The 19483-nt window shown below is 44.4% G+C and overlaps 1 protein-coding gene across 3 annotated transcripts in view; it reads left to right on the forward strand.

Annotated features, from left to right (window-relative positions):
* The window catches only part of LOC143386354 (arf-GAP with SH3 domain, ANK repeat and PH domain-containing protein 1-like), a 47782-nt gene extending 37032 nt beyond the window's left edge, over positions 1 to 10750 (forward strand). For all 3 annotated transcript variants that reach the window (XR_013089570.1, XR_013089571.1, XM_076841512.1), the window contains 2 exons: positions 1617 to 1704; positions 9481 to 10750. Coding sequence is in view for 1 of the 3 variants with exons in the window: in XM_076841512.1 (XP_076697627.1) it covers positions 1617 to 1704; positions 9481 to 9488 (96 nt within the window). In the remaining 2 variants the exon portion in view is untranslated. The remainder of the gene's footprint in view (positions 1 to 1616; positions 1705 to 9480) is intronic.
* Positions 10751 to 19483: the final 8733 nt, after the last annotated feature.

Below are 19483 nucleotides of genomic sequence, written 5' to 3' on the forward strand. Positions count from 1 at the left end.
AATGTGGGTTTCAAAGTGGAACAAGATTTGCACCATTAACTGGGTCACTTCCTTTTCAGATCATTGTACATCGCTGTCATTCATATGGGAAACCTGGCAATTTTATCAACATCCAGAGATGAGATGTAGGACTAGCAGTTTCTTTTGCCTTGGGCTGGGCTTGGTCTGTGGCTACAGATACCAGCTTTGGAGTCTGAGACCCTTAGCAAGCTAAACTCCAGTTCTCTTCTAAGACAGGGTGCAGGCCCGTGTCCCCTCCCCTCCTGCCTGAGTTCAGCAGCCAGTTCTGGAGCACAGGAACCATTTCCCAAGCACTGTGCCCTCCTAGGGAGGAATCACCCATACTGCACTCCAAGTTCCATTTCTAAATCAAGGGTACATGCAGTGATCATGAAATTCCGTGGGATCTCTCTCACCTCCTCTTCTGAGATGGTTTGCTTTGGAACCAATAGGGGATAAGGACATGGTTTTCTGTGTCTAGTGTCATTGAAATCACAGAGGGGGAGGATCTTGAATTTGGTCCGAGAGTACAGGAAGGTCAACACAATCGTTGAGGGCTGTTGTTTAGGAGAGATGCGGAATATCGCTGATTGTCTTGACTTTGTTCCATCTCTGTTGTTTGGGGTTTTTTGGACCTCTCTGTCCCTCTTCCCCTCTGTCTGCCTGAATACTTGGCATTCCTTGGGTGGAAACATGGGGATTTTTGGCTCTCAGCCAGAGCAGGCAGCAAGTCAGAGCAGACAGCTCCATTGCTTGCTCCCACAAGCTTCTGTATCCAAGCATAGCCCAACTCAGGCACTCAGGTGACTTGTTCTTCAGCCCCTGCAGGAAGCAGCGTCCTTAAGTCAGCATTGGCCAGCAGGTGACCATGCACAATTGTAAGCAGGAGAGCTGGAATGTCTGTGTGGTGAGACTCCTAGGTAGCATGTTGGCTAATGTCAGGTCTGTTTTATATGTGTGGCCGAGAGGTGTGCTCATGAGTGAAGAGAAATCCTCAGAGTTCTCTCTGCAGATATGGGACTGATTAAGCAGTGACTCCCAGGTGGGACTCACTCCCATACTTTTGAGAGAAGTAATGTAATGTGGATTCCTGGGACATCAGGTTCGGGATGTTTGATTACTGAGGTCATTCTGAATCAGTAAATGCACTGCGGCTCCCCTACATGTCACTGTAAGGTACCATCTTGATACTGCCAGCTGTGGGTTTTGAATATGTATAGGTTCTAGAAGGTACATTTCTAGAAACTCTGCCCAGTCTTCACTGGAAGTGAAGTGAATCAATCATTCCTGGTTCCCGTAAGATGAATCACCAGGATCCCTGTGTGTAGTTAACAGACATTTATTTGGGCACCTAAATATTTTCCTTCTCAATGAGATTCAGAGCTCTAATGCAGTAAATCAAGACTTTACCTACCCACTTATATTTGAGGACAGAAACTTGCAGATCTGGTGTTGCCTTGCAGTACACTCAGCAGTACACAGGTTTCTATTCTTCCTTGCTAAAAATGTGTCTTGCATCACTGAACAGGCCCTGTGAACTGCATGCTGTGCTGTGGGCATGGTCCGCAGGTGAGAGGGCAGTGCTGCACATAACATCTCTGCTTTCTTTTCTCCAGTCCAATAGACAGCCAGCCAAGTTGAACCTTCTTACCTGCCAGGTGAAACCAAACGCTGAGGACAAGAAGTCTTTTGACCTGATTTCACGTGAGTCCTTTAGAACACTTTTGGTAGGTTGTTGTGGGTTCTGACACCTGCAGATGTCCATCATCTGGATCCTGAAGCAGCTTTTCGAAGCAGGGATCCAAGGTCACCATGGGGGAGCTTCTTGTCATTCCTGCACCTGCAGCTTTAGATGGAGTCTTGCTCTGTTACCCAAGCTGGCCTTGAATTCCTAGGCTCCAGCAGTCCTCCTGCCTCAGCCCCCAATTAGCTGGCCTACAGAACATGTGCCACTGTACCTGGCTTTCTCAGGTCACTTAATTTGCACTTACAGTTGGGAAGGCATAGCAGTGTCAGATGTGACCGTGTTTAGGAATATGAAGAGTATGCATTTATATGTTGTCCTGGTGCAGTGAGTCCACAGCTGGATCTCCTCAGAGCGTTGTTTCCAAGTATGTTCCCATTTCTCTGGATTTCAAAGATTCTTTGGTGTGAGGTCCAGACATAGGGGTTTTAAAGCCCTTCTGTGATTTTTAAAGTGCACCTGGGGGTCAAGAATCTCTGATGTAGACTTGGGAATACATGTGTAGCACTATACCATACAGCTAATTTGCCTGGAGTTATATCGCTGCAAAATCAGACTCTTTCAGGAAAAGTCGTCTTGCTTCCAAGCAGGATGGCCTTCAAACTTCATGAATTACTGTCACTGTATCCCCTCACTTCCTTATGCCATATGGTTCAGAGTTTACTTTTCCCTTGAGGTGACAGCATAATAACCTCCCCCCCACACACCCTGTAGCCTGTGCTGTCACGGTGAGAAGCAGCTGGGGAGTGCTGTTCTGCTAAGTTAGCTCCTGTGGGAGCACCTGCTGGCCACATTGCAGCTGAGCGGACACCTCCTTCTGCAGGGGGAGAGGCCAGCAAGGCCAATGAAGTGACTCACCACTGTCCCGAAATCCTGCAGGGCCAGCCTTATGTTTTGTCCCTCCTCTGTCAGAGCCCAACAGAGCAGGCCAGGAGCTGAAGTGCATGATTGTGTGGAAGCACAAACATACCTTCCTGCCCTGCAATTCCATGAATGCAGACTCAAAAACAGTCCGATCTAGGAGTTTGTCTGTCATGAGGCTCTTCAAGTGTAGTGTGAGCTGGGTTCTACAGCATCATGTGAAGTTTAGATTCCCATAATTTTCATGACTTGTAGATTTCTTGGGTTATTAATGAGAAGGAAATAGGAAAAGTTGAAATTATATGGTTTCAAAAAGCCAAGAACCCCTAGATATGAGAACCTATAGATTATTAATAATAGTTGTCAGTTATTGAGCATCTAAATGTGCCAGATACTTTTAATACATTATGGCTAACTCTCACAGAAGCCCTATCAGTTTTCCATTTTACAGAAGAGAAAAAACTAAGCTTAGGAGAGGTTCAGAGAATCGGATGAGGTCACACAGCAATAAGGTGGGGTATTTGGCCAGGGCCGTGAAGCGCTCCTACCCATGTGTGTACTTGAACATACACATTGTCTTTTTCGTGAAGGACAAGGGCGCCCAGCCCGGAGCAGTCATGTAAGAAAGTGCTCAGTAAATGTTATTTCACCTTGAGTGTCTTAAAGCATCTTGCAAATCTTGGGTTTTAAGAAAGCACTTCTCTCATGGACATCTGTCCCAAATAGCCAATTTACACCTCATCCTCCCTTTCCTGAGTGGAAAAGTTGAGCCTTTCTTCCTGGAGAAGAAAGCAGGAGGCAGCCCAACACCTGGGGCAAAGTGGGCAGCAGCCGCCCTGCTTTTAAGCCATGGAGAAGTGGCTGGTGAATCCTTGCTGCAAAGAAGATGCCACACTCTGAGCTTTGTCCCCAAATCCCATCTGGCCAGATGGGACCTCTTCCCTTCTCAGTTTTGTTTCAGAAGAGGTGGCTAATGTTTGCATGGTATTTGTGTTATTATATTCCTCTGGTACTTGAGAACAATAATATTGACAGAGCAAACTGTGCATCTGGCAAAGCATGGTGTAAAAAATAATCTTAGATTCCGACTCTTGCTGGATGGGGTTTTTTTTCCCTAGAACTTTAAAGAGCTGCGTTACACCTGAATAATGGTGCTTTCTGAGGTTTCACTTTCTTTTTCTTTTCTTTTAGATAATAGGGCATATCATTTTCAGGCAGAAGATGAGCAGGATTATGTGGCATAAGTAATTTGTAGAGTTAGTAGGAACCGCTCCTGGCTCTCCAAGCTCCTTTCCCACACTTTTCTCCTTCTTGCATCTGGAGTTCTCAGTCCTATCTACTCAGTAAACGTTGGCACCTCCCGCCATTTTGGGCCCAGGCTCTCTGCCTCTGGGGTCATTGCTCCCTCCTCTGTGCCCTTGTCTGCTTCCCCCCACTGTTGTCCTCTGGTGCTCACCCATGGCCCTCTGGAGACCAAGAGCTTCCTGAGGACAAGGGCTGCACCTCACTTGTCTTTTAATTATTTCACCCATACTTAGAAAGGCCTTGCTCAGTGTTTGGTGGCCAAATGCATGAGCCAGTGTGCCTGGATGCTTGACTGTGCCTACAAGAGGGCAGGAGAGTCTGTCCTTGAGGAAGAACACTGGCAGGCGCCCTTTCCCTGGGTCACTGCATTGGGAAGAGCCAGGTTTGTGGTCACATGCTACTGGGAGCAGTCCCGAGCCACCTTCCTGTGGCTGCCCTGGGCTGCGGAAGGTGGTCTACGGCTATGATGTTCTCAGCTGCTCACAGCCCTGGTGCTAACGAGGGCAGTTGACCTTTATGCTGTTCAGATTTCTCTCATTTCTGGCAAGTCCCAGGGTAATGTGGGCTGAGTTTCACAAACTCTCAAAGTTCTGTCCCATCCATGGCAATCAGTATTGTCATTTTCCTTTTCTGATTTCTCCTTTTCTGATTACACCCAGTGTGCCTCACACACCTCTTTTCTTTCATTCACTCTCACACGTGCTTCTCTGCAGCATTATTCTCATTATTCTCATTTATTTATGTGTATAATGGATATAATTAATAGGAAATACAAATTGACATCTTGGTTACCAAAACATTTTTGGGAAGTTTTTGCCGTTTTCTGTCCACTCTGAGGCATCTTGTGCAGGGCTGCCTACCTCCCAAAAATCTGTCTCTGACATTGTTTAGTGAACTGGGTGCAACATTTTTCTCTTTCCCTGTGACAGAGGGGAAATGGTAAATGGATCAGAAAGAGACTAAGAATGGGTAAAAGGCATGTGGAGTTGGGAAATACAGCCAAAGAGAATAAAGTGGAAAGGCAGGTTAGGGAGACAGAGAAGGAAGAGCCATCTCTGTGTACCCACTCCTCCACCTGAATACTTATTAAATGCCACTGAGATACCAAGAACAGTGCAAAGCACTGAGAACACAACAAGAAATGTAGCGGAGCCCTGCCCCGAAGGAGATGAGCCATGTGACGTTGGAGCAGGCGCTAAGCACAAGGGCTACTGGGGGGAAGCAGACTCAGGGTGCTCACCTTCTGAGGTTCTTGCGGAAGTGACATTCTAGAGGAAGATAAGCTGTGCTGGCTCTGGCAGGCATGGAAGGGTGTAAGCACTCTGCCCTGCAGGCATGGTCCTGGCGGCAAGAAGCAACAGGCAGAGCAGTGAGAGGCCCCTGGGCTTGATGTTCTGAGCACAGAGTTGGCAGAGGAGAAGTGTGACTCAGGAACCAGATTAGAAGGGGCCCTGTCAGGAGGGCTGCCTTCCACCCACAGATTCAGAAGCTGGTGTTTATTGAGGTTATTGTGCTTGGTAGGCCACAACTCCAGGAAGGAGGAACTTTGATCCCTAGTTTGCAGATGAGGAAACAGGCACAGCGTGCCTGTGGCCAGGGTCCTGGTAAACCAGGATTTCAATCCAGACAGAATTCCAAACCCACAGGGGAATATTGCTTCCTGAACTTCTCTAATTCCTCTCTTCCCTCTCTCCCCCTCCTCAGAGCTCTAACTGGAAAACAAATGAGAAATTCACGTGAGGTCAGGAGGGGTCCACCTTATCTTTGTGGCCTTCTGTCTAAACCCAGGCCTCCAGTGTCTTACTGATTCTCAGAGCTTAGAGGCAGTTCAGCCCCATTTTGTTAGATGACTGGTTTCCTGCCCGTGGGACTCAGCACTCTTCAGTAAAAATGTTGCTTTGTCCATTGTGAAATTGCCACACATTTTGCACTTCAGCCTTTTCAGGTAGAGGTGGGAGGCTTCATTTTGAGTGATGTAGGAGGTAACTGCACAAAGAAATCACATGCCCAGAGGGAAGCCTCAGTTCTTTTTTACCTCCAGGTTCACATAGAGGCAGTTTCATTAAATCATTGGGTTCTGAGCCAGTGCAAAAAAAGTGTCCAGTGGAACTAAATGAAAAAAATTCTTTCTGACCAAGGAAGGGGGTGGTGTCAAGCAGCAGTGGCCTTTGCTCCAGGTTCTGCTCACCAGCGCCTTTCCCCTAAGGTATGGGGCCACGGCCATCTCTTCAGTAAGCTGAGGAGAATGAGGATTTTGTGAGTGAGGATGAAATGTGTGAAGCTCCTCACAGGGTGGCAATTTATTTTTTTATCTTGTAAAACTCAAAGTTATTTTTAAGCTATTAAAAATACAATTATGTATTGCTGCTTAGACTTTTTATGTCTGTTACTTTAAAATAATTTAAAAGTTACATATTGTTAGAAGTAGTTACTTTGACTCTTGACCCTTTTGAAATATAGCCACTCCAATTCCATCAAATCTGAATTACTTCCCTGGAGACTTAATTGTCCTTTAAATGTATTTTTTTCTGATTATCCTGACAATCTTTTTCTTTTTTTTTATCCTGAGCCTTGGGGTGAAGAGACAAATGTGGCAGGCATAATGGGAGAAATTCTGAAAGGGGGCCAACAAAATGGCTTTCCTCCCAGCCTTCCCAGTCCAGCTGCAGGGCCCTGGGAGAGTCACATAACTGTTCTGGCTTCTGTTGCCTCATTTTCAAGGTTTTTTAAAGCCCAGCCTACAGGCTCTCGGGGAATTTTGTTTCAAAATTATAAGTCCTTGGCCCATGGTAGAGACTGGTCCATATTAAGGAGCCGAATGTCATGGTGCCTGAGGAAAGCAAACTGGAAATGTCTGCGATCAGCAGGGAGACCAGTAACAGGAGTCCAGCCAGCCAGTGGCACAGTAGCTAGTCATGTCATACCAGTTTCTTGAATTTTTTTTTAAGAAAACAGTTTGTTTTCTAACTTGAGACTAAATAATTAAAGATACTGTTTAATTTAAAATGTATCGAGTGCCCTGCCCATTCCTAGACATTGGTTCTGAAGTGGTGTTTTCTGCATCGCAGTAGAAAAGGGAAGCTATTCAGGTGTGTCATGATGGCCTGAAGGTGAGCGCCACCTAGAGTCAACGGTGTGAGGTGCAAGCCAGTGCTCAAGCAGATAGTTTTAATTCTCAAATTTCACTATTACTTAGTCAAACATTTTGTAGACGGTGCTTTGCTTTATATCAGCTTCATCCTACAATATATAGAACAAAATAACAGAAAAAATATCCAACATACTCAGTTCTAAACCTCCATATGACGTTTTGAAGATAAGCTTTCATTTTGAAGCCAGTGGCTAGCATTGTTTTTCATTATCTTTTTTAAACTTTGGCTTTTTCTTCCTCATTTATTAAAGTAATACAAACTTATTTTAGATTAGGAAAATTACATAAAAGCAGAGACAAGCAATTTCTCATCAGTTTTTTTCCTAAAGAAAATCACTCAGAGACAACCAGTGTTAGCATTTTGGTGAAATCCGTCCTTTTTAGTCATTACAATACCTGGCTTCAAATTATACAGCAAAGCTGTAGTAGCAGAAACTGGCATAATAACAGACACATATAAATGGTACAGAATAGAAGACACAGAGACAAGCCCATGCATGTACAGTCATCTGATTCTTGACAGGGATGCCAAAAACATAGACTGGGGGGAAAAGAGCCTTTTTAACAAATGGTGCTGGAAAAACTGGTTATCCACACACACAAGAATGAGACTAGACCCCTATCTTTCACCCTGTACAAAACTCAACTTCAACTCAAAATGAATCAAAGACTTGGAAATTAAGCCAGAAACTATGCAACTCCTAGAAGAAAACATAGGGTCAACACTCCAGCATGTAGGCACAGCTAGGACCCCTAAAGCTCAGGAAATAATGCCAAGAGTTAATAAATGGGATGGCCTCAAGTTAAAAATCACAGCACAGGAAGCAAGAATGTGAAGAGAGAACCTATAGAACGGGAGAAAATCTTTGCTAACTATTCTATGACAGGATTAATAACCAGAATATATAAAGAATTCAAAGAAAATAATAAATGGACACATGAACTAAACAGACTCTTCTCAAAAGAAGAAATACAATCAATTGACAAATACATGAAAAAAATGTTCAACATCATTAGCAGTTAGGGAATCAAAACTGAGAAGATTTCATCTCACACAAGTTATGGCAGCCATCAAGAACACAAATAATAATGCTAGAGAGGATGTGGAGGAAAAAATACATACCCAACGTACTCAGTTCTAAACCTCCATATGACATTTTGAAGACAGTGGCTGGCAATGTTTTTCATTATAACTTTTACATCATTGGTGGGATTGTAATTAGCAAAACCCCCATGGAAATCAGTATGGAGGTTCCTCAGGAGACTAGGAAGGGAACCACCATTTGACCCAGCTGTACCACTCCCTTGTATTTATTGTATTTAAAGAATTAAAGTTATACTGTACCATTCTATGCATACGCATGTTTATAGCAGCCCAGTTCACAATAGCCAAACTGTGGAACCAGCCTAGGTGTCCATCAACAGATGAATAGATACAGAAGATATAGTGTATATGCACAATGGAGTATTATTCAGCCATAAAAAAATAATGAAATTGTCATTTTCAGGAAAATGGATGGAGCTTGAGACCATTATGTTAAGTGAAATGAGCCAGACTTAAAACATAGGGTTGTATGTTTTCTCTTATGTGGGAGCTGGAGAGGAAGAAGGGGAGGGGTCTCATAAAAATCAAAAGGAGGGGGCTGGGGTCGTAGCTTGCAGGAGAGTGCTTGCCTCACACATATTGGGCATTGGGTTTGAAGGCACCACATAAAAATAATAAAAAGTAAAGATATTTTGTCCATCTTTAAAAAAATCAAAGGGAGATCAGTAAAGTAGAGCACAGGGACCCAGGGAGGGAAGAGGAGAAATGCTGGGCACTAAATATTGGCCAAGTTATGTTTTATATTGTGTGCATGTATAAATGTGGAACAAATTCCACTATGTACAATTATGATACACCGATAAAAGGAAGAAAATAAATTGATAAATGCAATCATATATATTTATTATCACGTGATATTTTGTTGCCACCATTTAAAAAATCGAAGTTTTTAGGTAATTACATAGTTATGTTTTTACAAGTTCTCTGAACTGCCTGGGGTGGGTAAGAAGGTCCCGGGGTGTCCTGCCAAGTGCTGACTGCTCCCCTGTGCCAACTGCTCACAGCTCCGTGGGGAATGGAGTGGGGAGGAACCTTCCCATCCACCAAACCACACAGCATGCAGGACAATGACCAGCGCCACACTGAAGACCTGCCACAGGACGTTGGGGCAGAGATTACTGCCAGCAGGAGTCAGGGTCATCTGATGGATCTGGTGGCACTGGAGCTGGGCTTTGAAGGATAGAAAGGATCCCAGATGAGGAGCAGAGGCTGGGGAGGCCTTGCTCACCCTCCTCAGGACCACTCCCCTCACTGCCTGTGGCCTGTGGTCTGCAACAGCAGTTTTATATTTCTTGATTTGTTGTTCATTTTCAGTTGCTTAAGACTGGAGGACAAATCAGTTCCTGCTTACCCCATCTTGGCTGGAAGTGCCCCCAAATCAACTTATCCTGGTAAAATTTCTTCTTACCGCTAGTCCCTGCTGTCTCATGGATGGGGATCTGCACTACCCTGGTTCCTGAGTGCTGTGGTTTGCTGTGCCCCCCAAGGTCCACAGGCTGGAAGCTCAATTCCCCCATGCAACAGTGCCTAGAGGAGAGACCAGCGGCCATCGGGTCAGGAGGGTTCTGCCTTACAACAGGTTGGTGTGGGTCGGTTATCAAAGGAGTAAAGACCTCAAAGAAGCCAGTTGGACCCTGTCTTGTCACTCAGGCCCTCTTGCCCTTCACAGCACAAGGGCCCTCGCCAGGTGTAGACTCCTTGGCCTTGGACTTGCCGACCTTCAGCAATACAGAAATATATTTCCTTCCTTTTTCCACTCCCCATCTGTTCTGTTCCAACAACACAGAATGGACTGAGGCGCCAAGTGGCCAAGTGTAGAATTAGAATTCGAGAATCACTTCTTGTCAGGAGACTGATTCCAGAGACAGTTTAAGCTTAACTTCTGCCACTAAGTGGCTGGCTTTGGGTGGGTCACGGCAACTCTCTGGGCCTCCATTGTGTGTTCCATCAGATTGTGTCCATCTGCAACCTCTCCTGGAGAAGGCCCTGGGTTCAGGAGGCCCTGGGTTCAATCCCCAGCACTGAAAAAAAAGATGGTAGTTAATAGCATTTGCCTTATCTTGAAGTGTAGTTGAGGATTAAAGAAGATGTGTGTAAAACCCCTACAGACTCCAGAGCCCTGTGATGGTGAGGGATTTTATCCAGCATTTTAATACCCCTTCCATCTAATCATCAAGTAAAGCTGCCACTCAAAAGGTAGTTAGAGGGACTGGGTTTGTGGCTCAGTGGTAGAGCCCTTGTCTTGCATGTGTGAGGCACTGGGTTCGATCCTCAGCACCACATAAAAATAAATAAAGGTATTGTGTCCATCTGCAACTTAGTTTGATAGCAACTTAAGCAATCTATAATCACAGGTTGAAATGAAAAGCAGTTACAATATTTTGAAAAACTCACAGTGTGCGTCAAGGAGGAATGTAAATTGTACAAATCTATGTGGGATTAATCTCTGGGCAGTTAATGTACCCTTTGCAACCTCTGGAACTTCATTTGTGTTCATAACCACGGCTTCATCTGTACTTATATTTTTCATACACTCATCAGAGGGCTTTTCTTTTGCATGAGTGTGACAGAAGAATATTTCTCACAAGCACCAAAAGTGATAATAAGAGTGACAATCACTGACGTGATTGGGGATTTCTCGTGTACTGTGCATGCACTAAGCACATGAGGTGCCTCGTCTGGTTGAATCATCATTACAGTCCAAAGATGGGGGGCTATGATCACTCCTGTTTTACTTATGAGTAACTTGTGGCTTGGAGAATTTGCAGCATAAAGTGGCAGGTCATATTTTTAAAACCGTTAACCACTAAAGCAAATCAAATAAAGATCCCAAATAGTGACTGGGGTTGTGGCTCAGTGGTAGAGCACTCGCTTGACATGTGTGATGTCCTGGGTTCAATCCTCAGCACCACATAAAAATAAATAAAGGTGTTACATTCAACAACAACTAAAAAATACATATTTTTTAAAAAAGATTCCAAATAGCCAGATTGCTTCCAACTCCAGCCTGCCATCAATTACCTCTGTGTGTGTGTGTGTTTCCAATCCCAATAGACTTCAATAAAAAGGAGGTAAATGACAATACTCACAACTTTCTTTCCTTTTTGTTTAACATTGTTTGACAAATTATGCTCCAGTATACAGCTGTCGCCTGCAAAATTTGTTTCGGTTGGTTCATTCAACTCATTTATTTAGCATCTACTGAGTTCCAGGTACTATGATTGGTATATTAAAAAATAACATTTAAAAAAATGACTTTTAGAAGAAGGTAGCACTAGATTATGGCTAAGAGCACAGATTTAGACTTCTGTTTGCCTGCTGTGTCTCTTGGGTAAGTCATTAGACTCTAGATCTCAATTTCTTCATTTATAAGGTAAGATAACAATAGCACTGACTATGAAATGAGATCATGAGTATGATGCCCAGCCAGGTGTGTGGCTCTTGGTAAGTGCTCTATAAATGTTACCTGTTTGCACCTGGCTAAGGCATAATCAGTAGACCAGGAACCTCTGATCTCCAGGAAGTCAATGCCTGAAGCACATGGTCCTGGGATTCCGTCTGGATCACTCCCAATGGCCCAGGGCACCTCATCAGAGTCACTGCAGCTCTATCGGCTTAGAGCTGGGTTTTCCCAGGTGCGTGATTTGGCAAGGCGGTTGCAAGTCATGTGCAGCTTTTTCATTTCTGCCAACATTTAGCCTCTTCCACTGCAACCTTCACAGTAATGTGCCACCTTGTAGTTGGCAGGCACAGTGGGTGACCTTGCCCAGCTATGTGGGAGCTGCCTGCCACAGTGAATATTGGCCCACGAGAAGGGCAGAACTCTAGAGCCAAGTTCCTCGTGCTTGAGTGCATGTAAGAATCACTCCATGCTCTAGGCTTCCTAGTTGCCATGTCCTGAGCTGCTTTCCTCCACCACACATTTCACCCTTGATGTTCTGTCTCACCTAAGATGCAGAGCAATGGAGTTGGTCCTCCATGGACTGACACCTGAGCACCAAAGAAGCTTTTCCTATTCTGTGTTGTTCTTTTCCAGATCTTTTTGTCATAGCAGTGAATAAAAGCAACTTAAACAGAAATTGGTACCAAGAAGTGAGGTTGCTTCTGTGACTAACCTGACCATATAGTTCAGAAGCCTTTGAAGCTTGGTTGTAGAAGGAGAAATTTGGAAAAGTTTAGAGATTAAAGCTGGAAATTATTTAGAATATTGTAAGCAGAGCTCAATGGGCAATTCTTGTGGAGTTCAAGAGACCAGAATCCCAGCAGGACTCTGGATAGTAAAGACTGGGCTCAGGAGGTTTCAGAGGGGAAAGCAAACTTTATTGGAAATTGGACTAGAGGCCTTTCACGTTACATTCTGGTAAATAAATTGTCTAAATTTTGTCCATGTCCTGAGACTTTCTGTGAGGCTGAATTTAAAGGTGATGGATTTATTAATCTGGCAGAGGAAATTTCAAGACAGGACCATATTCAGGGGGTGGCATGGATACTGTTGGCAGTTTTAGCCAGGTTTACTGTGATAATCGGGAACAGAAATATTTGAAAATCTTGCAGTTTGCCCAGAAAACTGTGAGTAAAACTGGGACTAAGGAAGTGTGCTTATTGAAGACATTAGAGCCACTAACAAGATGTTAAGTATTTTACCCAAAACCATCAGAATAGATAGCTTGAGGTTATCTTAGGAATTGGCAAGACCACACCTATCCCAGGCTCAATGATATAAAAAGTAAAAATTCTTATCAGAAAAGACCAATAGGGCACCCTGCTTGCACAGGTGTCCTACGAAGTTGTTTCCCCATCCTCAGCTGCCCAGGCACTCAGAGACTGCTGTCACCTTGATCCCAGGAGGTTTGGCCATTGCTTGAGATGGTAGCCAAATTTGGTGGTAACCATGTGGTTCTGGTTCTGCAGGAATGAAGGATTCTGGAGTTAGGGAGTCACAGAGGCTTCTACTGAGATTTCAAAAAAGGCCTGGAGGCTGAGATTGTAGCTCAGCGATAGAGTGCTCGCCTAACATGTGTGGGGCACTGGGTTTGATCCTCAGCACCACATAAAAATAAATAAATAAAATAAAGGTATTGTGTCCACCTACAACTAAAAATCTTTAAAAAAAAAAAAAAGGAAGGCCTAGGAGGACAGGCAAAGTGTGCCCCAGGGTCAGAGTCCCAGCCAAGATGGATTTTGGTCTTGTTTTCTATGCCCCTATTTCTCCCTTCTGGAATGAAAATATTTACTTTGTGTGTGTATATACACACACACACTTCCTTTTGATTTTTATAGGGGCTCACACTGAGAGTTTATCTTGAGTCTTAAAGAAGACTTAGGACTTACACTTTGGGATAATGCTAGAACTGTTAAGACTATGGGGACTTTTGAAAGCAAACTAAATGTATCTTGCCTTGTGAGGTGGTTATGAGCTATTGGGGGCCAAGAGCAGAATGTTATGGTTTAGATATAAGCCATCCCCCAAAAGCTCATGAGTGAGAGGATGCAAGAAAGTTTTGAGATGAAATGATCAGGTTAGGAGAGTCTTAACGTAATCAGTGCATTCATCTACTGGATTACTGGGTGGTGACTGTAGGTAGGTGGGTGTGGCTGGAAGAAATGGGTCACTTGGACATGTCTTTGGGGTTTACATTCTGTCCCTGGTGAGTAGATCTCTCTCTGCCTCTTTGTTGGCATGTTTTGAGCTTCTTCCCTCCTCAATGCCCTTCTGCCTTGATGTTCTGCCTCAGGTCAAGAGCAATGGAGTCAGCCATCTATGGACTGAGGTCTCTGAAACCAGGAGTGCCAAATAAACTTTTTCTCCCCTAAAAAAAAAAACACTCATTAAAATGCAGATCCCTGGGCCCACCTAGACCCAGTGAACAAGAATGTCAGGGGAACGAGGACTACAAATTTTTTAAAAAACAATTACTCTGGGAGGTTTTGATTTAAGGAGCTCTGGGATCACGTCATTGGCAAACTTAGTGTTCACAAAATGGAAATAACATTAAAACTACAAAGTGGTGTTATTAGAATTAAATGCAATCATTTTCATAATACAGTTTTCAAAAGAACATAGGATAATAAAGAGTATGGAGAGCTGAGCATTAGTCCTAAATTTGTCTCTAACACACTCTGTGACCTTCCACAAGTCACTCAACCTTTCTGTGATTCAATTTCCTTATGTGCAAATGCAAGAGAATAGTTCTGCTTTATCTCCATCAAGGGGTTGTTCAGGTGAACTCACCAGAGACAATGGCCATGGAAATCTGCTGAAATGTAGGAAGTGCTGAGCTTATGAAACACAATCCCGTGGCAAGTGAACACAGAGCAGGCACCGAGCAGAAGATCAGGAAAGCCATGCACAGGTAGCCAGCTGTCGGAGACAGCTGGATGCCAGCAGCTCCTTGGCGCTGCCAAGCAGAGAATCCCTGGGGCGGCAGAATATTCTTCCAAGGGTACAAGAAAATAGAAACTGACCAGTAAGGCTTCCCTCCAGCAGCAAGAGGAGGAATAGGGGAAGAGAGACTGGGAACAGGGTGCAGCTCTCCAGGATGGGCAGAGAACACCACATCACAGCTGGAGCAGAGGGACCATAGCAGCAAAAGCCTGGAGAGACTCCACAGTAGTTAAGTAGTAAACACAAGGAGCATCAGGCACTGCAAAACATGTCCTCGGAACCAGCAGACCCCAAGTTACAGAATACACCCAAGGAGACCATTTTTGTAAAGGTTTTCCTTTTTTCCCAGTATCAGGGATTAAACCTAGGGTATCGTGCATACTAGGTAAGTGCTCAACCACTGAGCTACATCCCAGCCTTTAAAAAAATATACATATTTTTAGTTGTAGATGGACACAGCACCTTTATTTTATTTATTTATTTTTACGTGGTGCTGAGACTCCCACAGATACCAAAGTCTGAGGATACTCATATCCCTAATACAAAATACTGTAGCATTTGCATAGAAATTATGAATATAATTTTTAAAGCCTCAAATACTTATACAATGTGAATGCTATGTACATGGCTGCTATACTATATCATTTGGGAACAATGACAAGAAATTTTCAGTATGTATTTGATATTTCTTCTGGATATTTCCAATATGTGGTTGATGGAATTTGCAGTTGCAGAACCCAAGGATATGGAAGATATAAAGGGGGAGATATGAAGAACCCAAGAGGAGTACAATGGGCACATACAGCCTCTCCACATGGCCACCTGCAGGGGTTCTCAGCCTTGGCTGCACATGAAAACCACTTGAACCTTGAGATTTTCTGAAGGCTGAGCCTCACCCACGTCCAAATAACTCAGAATCCTGGGCTGGGGCTCAGGTACTGGGGATGTAGCAAGTTCCCTGGTGCTTTTGAGATGCATTCAGGGCTGAGAACCTCTGCTCAAAGTCAGTGGTGCTCAAATGGTGCTCAAAATCATGGGGGGCTTGTTACTACACAGGTTTGGTAGATGAGGAAGATTCCATACCGGCTGCACCCGGAGAGGTTCTGAGTAAGTAGGTTTTGCTTTCCTAAGCAGTTTCCGGGTGATGCTGGTGCAGTTGATTCTGGGTCACTGCTCTGATTGGTTGTAAATGTGGAGCCTGAAGGCAGAAACCTGTCCTTTGTGTGAAGGTTTGAATGTGAAGGTCCAAGTGTTTCTCCTCAGGTCCCGCTGCTCCCTATTGCTGAATTTGGGGTGGCCTCTCTGGTTTGTGTTCCTTGTCCATCTTGATAGTGCTTGAGTTTGTAGTCCTCAAAGAATGTTGGAAATCTTTCAACCCCACCCTCTTCTTGCCTATGGGGAAACTGAGAATTGCAGTCGCAGGCTCTGAGACGGTATTAACAGTGTCCATGAAGGAAGCTATGTCAACAGAGCCAGCTCCTTACAAGGACCAACTTCCTTTGCCATTTGATGGCACTGATGCTCATCATTTCCCATCTGTGGTATCAGGACTTACTTCAATTATGAAAATGATGAAGATAGTTCACATTTGGGAGGGGGCTAATTTTGCCCCTTCATAGCCGTGTGGCCTTGAGCAGAGGCCAAGGAAGACGTCTCTCTCAGAAGCATAAATGATCCACATGAAGTACCCAGGGTCTGGTGTAGACAGAACAAATTAAAGGGGGTCGGCTTTGGGGGTTATTTTTATATTTGATTTTAGGGGGTATATTTTAACTTTTCCCAGCCTGGAATCTTCCCCATCTTCCAAACCTTATTTGCACCTTGATTTCTTTTGCACCTTATTTCCTCTTTTCAAGAAACAACAAAGGCAAAGCTGAAAGAAACACAAATAGAACTGAGTTCAAATTCTGAATCCAGGGTCCTGGAGTGTAGCTCAGTGGTAGGGCCCTTGCCCAGCAAATATGAGGCCCTGAGTTTCCTCCCCAGTGCCACAAATGCATGCATACATAAGTAAATTTGGAGGGTAGATTTATTTCAACATGACCAAGGTGAGGGACCTCTGTCCTTTATCATGTATCCCTTACCATTTGATATCTCACAGAATCTCAGCAATACCTGAGCAGGGGTGAAGTACTCCCCCCAAAGTGAGGTTTTCCTGACAAGGAAAGTCACCCATTTGTGCAGTTCCTCCATGTCTCCAGAGCAATTTGTGCTTTCTGCTCTTCTTGGGGAATAAGGCCCTTGGTGGTGTGAGAAGGGCTGGCTGCTCTCCACGAACTCATCCCAGGGGAGTTGGCGGTACTTCTAGTTTTCTGTCTTGCTTTTAATTGTAGTCAGTGACATGCCAGGCAGCCTCTTCTCTCACCTCAGGTCCCTGGAGACCTATAAGGAGCCAAGGAAGGGGAGGAAGCTATGTCTGCTTTGACCACATCACCACCACCCACCATGCCCTATGTGCCAGGTACGTGTGACAGATGCCTTGCGCAGGTGTTCCCAGGGATCCCTTAGTGACTGTGGTATCTACAGCTCCAGGGCACTAGGCTAGTCAGTGCTTCCAAGGTTGTCCTGCAATGGACTGAATGTTTCTGTTTCCCCAAAACCATTCACTGAAATTCTAACCCCCCCTATGATGCTGCTGGGAGGTGGGGCCTGTGGGTGGGCGGGTGTACTGAGGGGGACTAGTGCCTCTACAAAAAAGTCTCAGAGGGCCCCCCTTTTCCCTCCCCTCCTAGCGAGGACACAGAAAAAAAGTTAGAAATCTGCAAACTTGAAGGGGGCCTTTGCCAAAATCCACCAATACTGGCACCCTGATCTCAGACTCCCTCCAGAATGGTGAGAAATAAATTTCCATTGTTGATAAGTCTCCAAGACTATGATACTCGTTACAGCCACCCCAGCGGGCTGACACACCCCAAGAACTTCTTTGGTCCATTTTCCTCATGGGTCCATGTTTTGAAAGATTTTGTATGCCAAAGTAACGCCAAATAAATGACAACAACAATAAGGACACCTTCCAGGTGGGATTTCACCCACACCGTTCCACTCTGCCCCTGTAACAATCTCTTGCTGTAGGAATGGTCGCCGGCCCATTTACAGGAAGAAACCTGAGGCACAGAGGGTCCAAATACTTCTTCCAAGATCCTGTGGCATAAGAACAAAAGCCAGTATCTGAATTCAGACCTAGTTCAACCTGAAGTATTTGCATGGTGTTACACATTCTGCCCCCACCCAAATGAATTAAGTTATATAAGAATGAAAATAATAATACTCACACTGCAGTATTTAATACAGAATTCTTTTACTTATTTATTTATTTATTTATTTTTAGTTTTCATCAGACACAAATCTTTGGTTGTATGTGGTGCTGAGGATCGAACCCGGGCCGCATGCATGCCAGGCGAGCGCGCTACTGCTTGAGCCACATCCCCAGCCCTCTTTTACTTTATTAAACACTTTATTTTTTAGTTGTGGGTGGATACAATACCTTTATTTTATTTTTATGTGGTGCTAGGAATTGAACCCAGTGCCTCACGCATGCTAGGCAAGCGTTTACCTCTGAGCCACAACCCTAGTCCCTGGATTTCTTTTACTTTTAATGGTTAAATGATCATTTGTAGAAACCAGCTGCTCCCAAGTCCTTACCACACCCAGTTGCTGTGATTCCCACACTGGTTCATTTCTGTAGCACGATTGTGGATATATCGCAATGAAGTGAAGCTCCTGCTCACTAGTGTTTTTCTTTCTTCTTAAAAGAATTCAGGTGAAATTCACATAGCTTACGGTTAACCATTTTAAAGTGAATGATTCAGTGACATTCATATACTATGTCTTGAAACTGCCTCCTTGGTTTAATTCTAAAACATTTCTTTTTTTTTTTCCCACGGAGGCAATACTAGGGATTGAGCTCAGGGGCACTCGACCACTGAGCCACATCCTCAGCCCTATTTTGTACTTTATTTAGAGACAGTGTCTCACTGAGTTGGTTAGTGCCTTGCTCTTTGCTGAGGCTGATTTTGAACTCAAGATCCTCCTGACTCTGACTCCCAAGCTGCTGGGATTATGGGCATGGGCCACTCTGCCCAGCCCAAAACATTTCTGTCACCCCAAAAGGAAACCCTATATCCAGTAAGCATTAATCCTGGCTTTCCCCTGCAGACCCTGGAAACACTCACCAGCTTTTGTAGGCCTGTTTCAGAGGCTCCAGTTTCAGCTTGAAAGGCAGCTCCCTGTTGTGACAAGTCCTTGCACCTCATTGAGGGGGTACCCAGCCTGAAGGGCTGGGGGGTATCAACAGGTGCCTTCTACCTGGCCATGCTGAGACTGTGGATCAGCATTTCTAGCAAGATTGGGCTAGGTTTGAGTCCCCTCCCTGATCCCTCTTGGTTCTGAGTGGCCCAAGAGGTGGGAAGCCCGACAAACAGGTAAGCAGAGCATTCCAAAATGTGCTTTTCTCATCACAGGATGAGGAATCGGCCTAATTGCAAAATAGTACCAGTAGGACAAAAGAAAGTCCCCGTCTCCTTCTACTTCCCCTACCCTCTACACTAAAAGCATTCAGCACCATAAATGCCCAGCAGGGAATCACATTTCTGAGGTGTGTGAGGAATTAAAATTGCTACTTTTTTTTACTTGAAAGATGTGATGACTGTGCTATGAGAGAAACAGTTTCTAATATGGAAACTTAAGCATGGCTTTACAGTTTATAAAGCATTAAAGATTCATCATCTCTTATAGTCCTCTCAATACAGAAGATAACATCATTATTTCCATTTTGAAGATGAAGAAATTAAAGTAGTCAGAGTTTAAATGCCTTATGGAGCATTGTGCAGCTCGAAATGGCAGACAGAACTTTCCATCTCCAGTCCAGCACCTCTCTCAGCATGTTGGACTTTTACCTTCTGACGACAGGGCTCATACCCCAGGGGAATGGAA

The sequence above is a fragment of the Callospermophilus lateralis genome, unplaced genomic scaffold, assembly GCF_048772815.1.
Source record: "Callospermophilus lateralis isolate mCalLat2 unplaced genomic scaffold, mCalLat2.hap1 Scaffold_109, whole genome shotgun sequence".
NCBI classification, from domain to species: Eukaryota; Metazoa; Chordata; class Mammalia; order Rodentia; family Sciuridae; genus Callospermophilus; species Callospermophilus lateralis.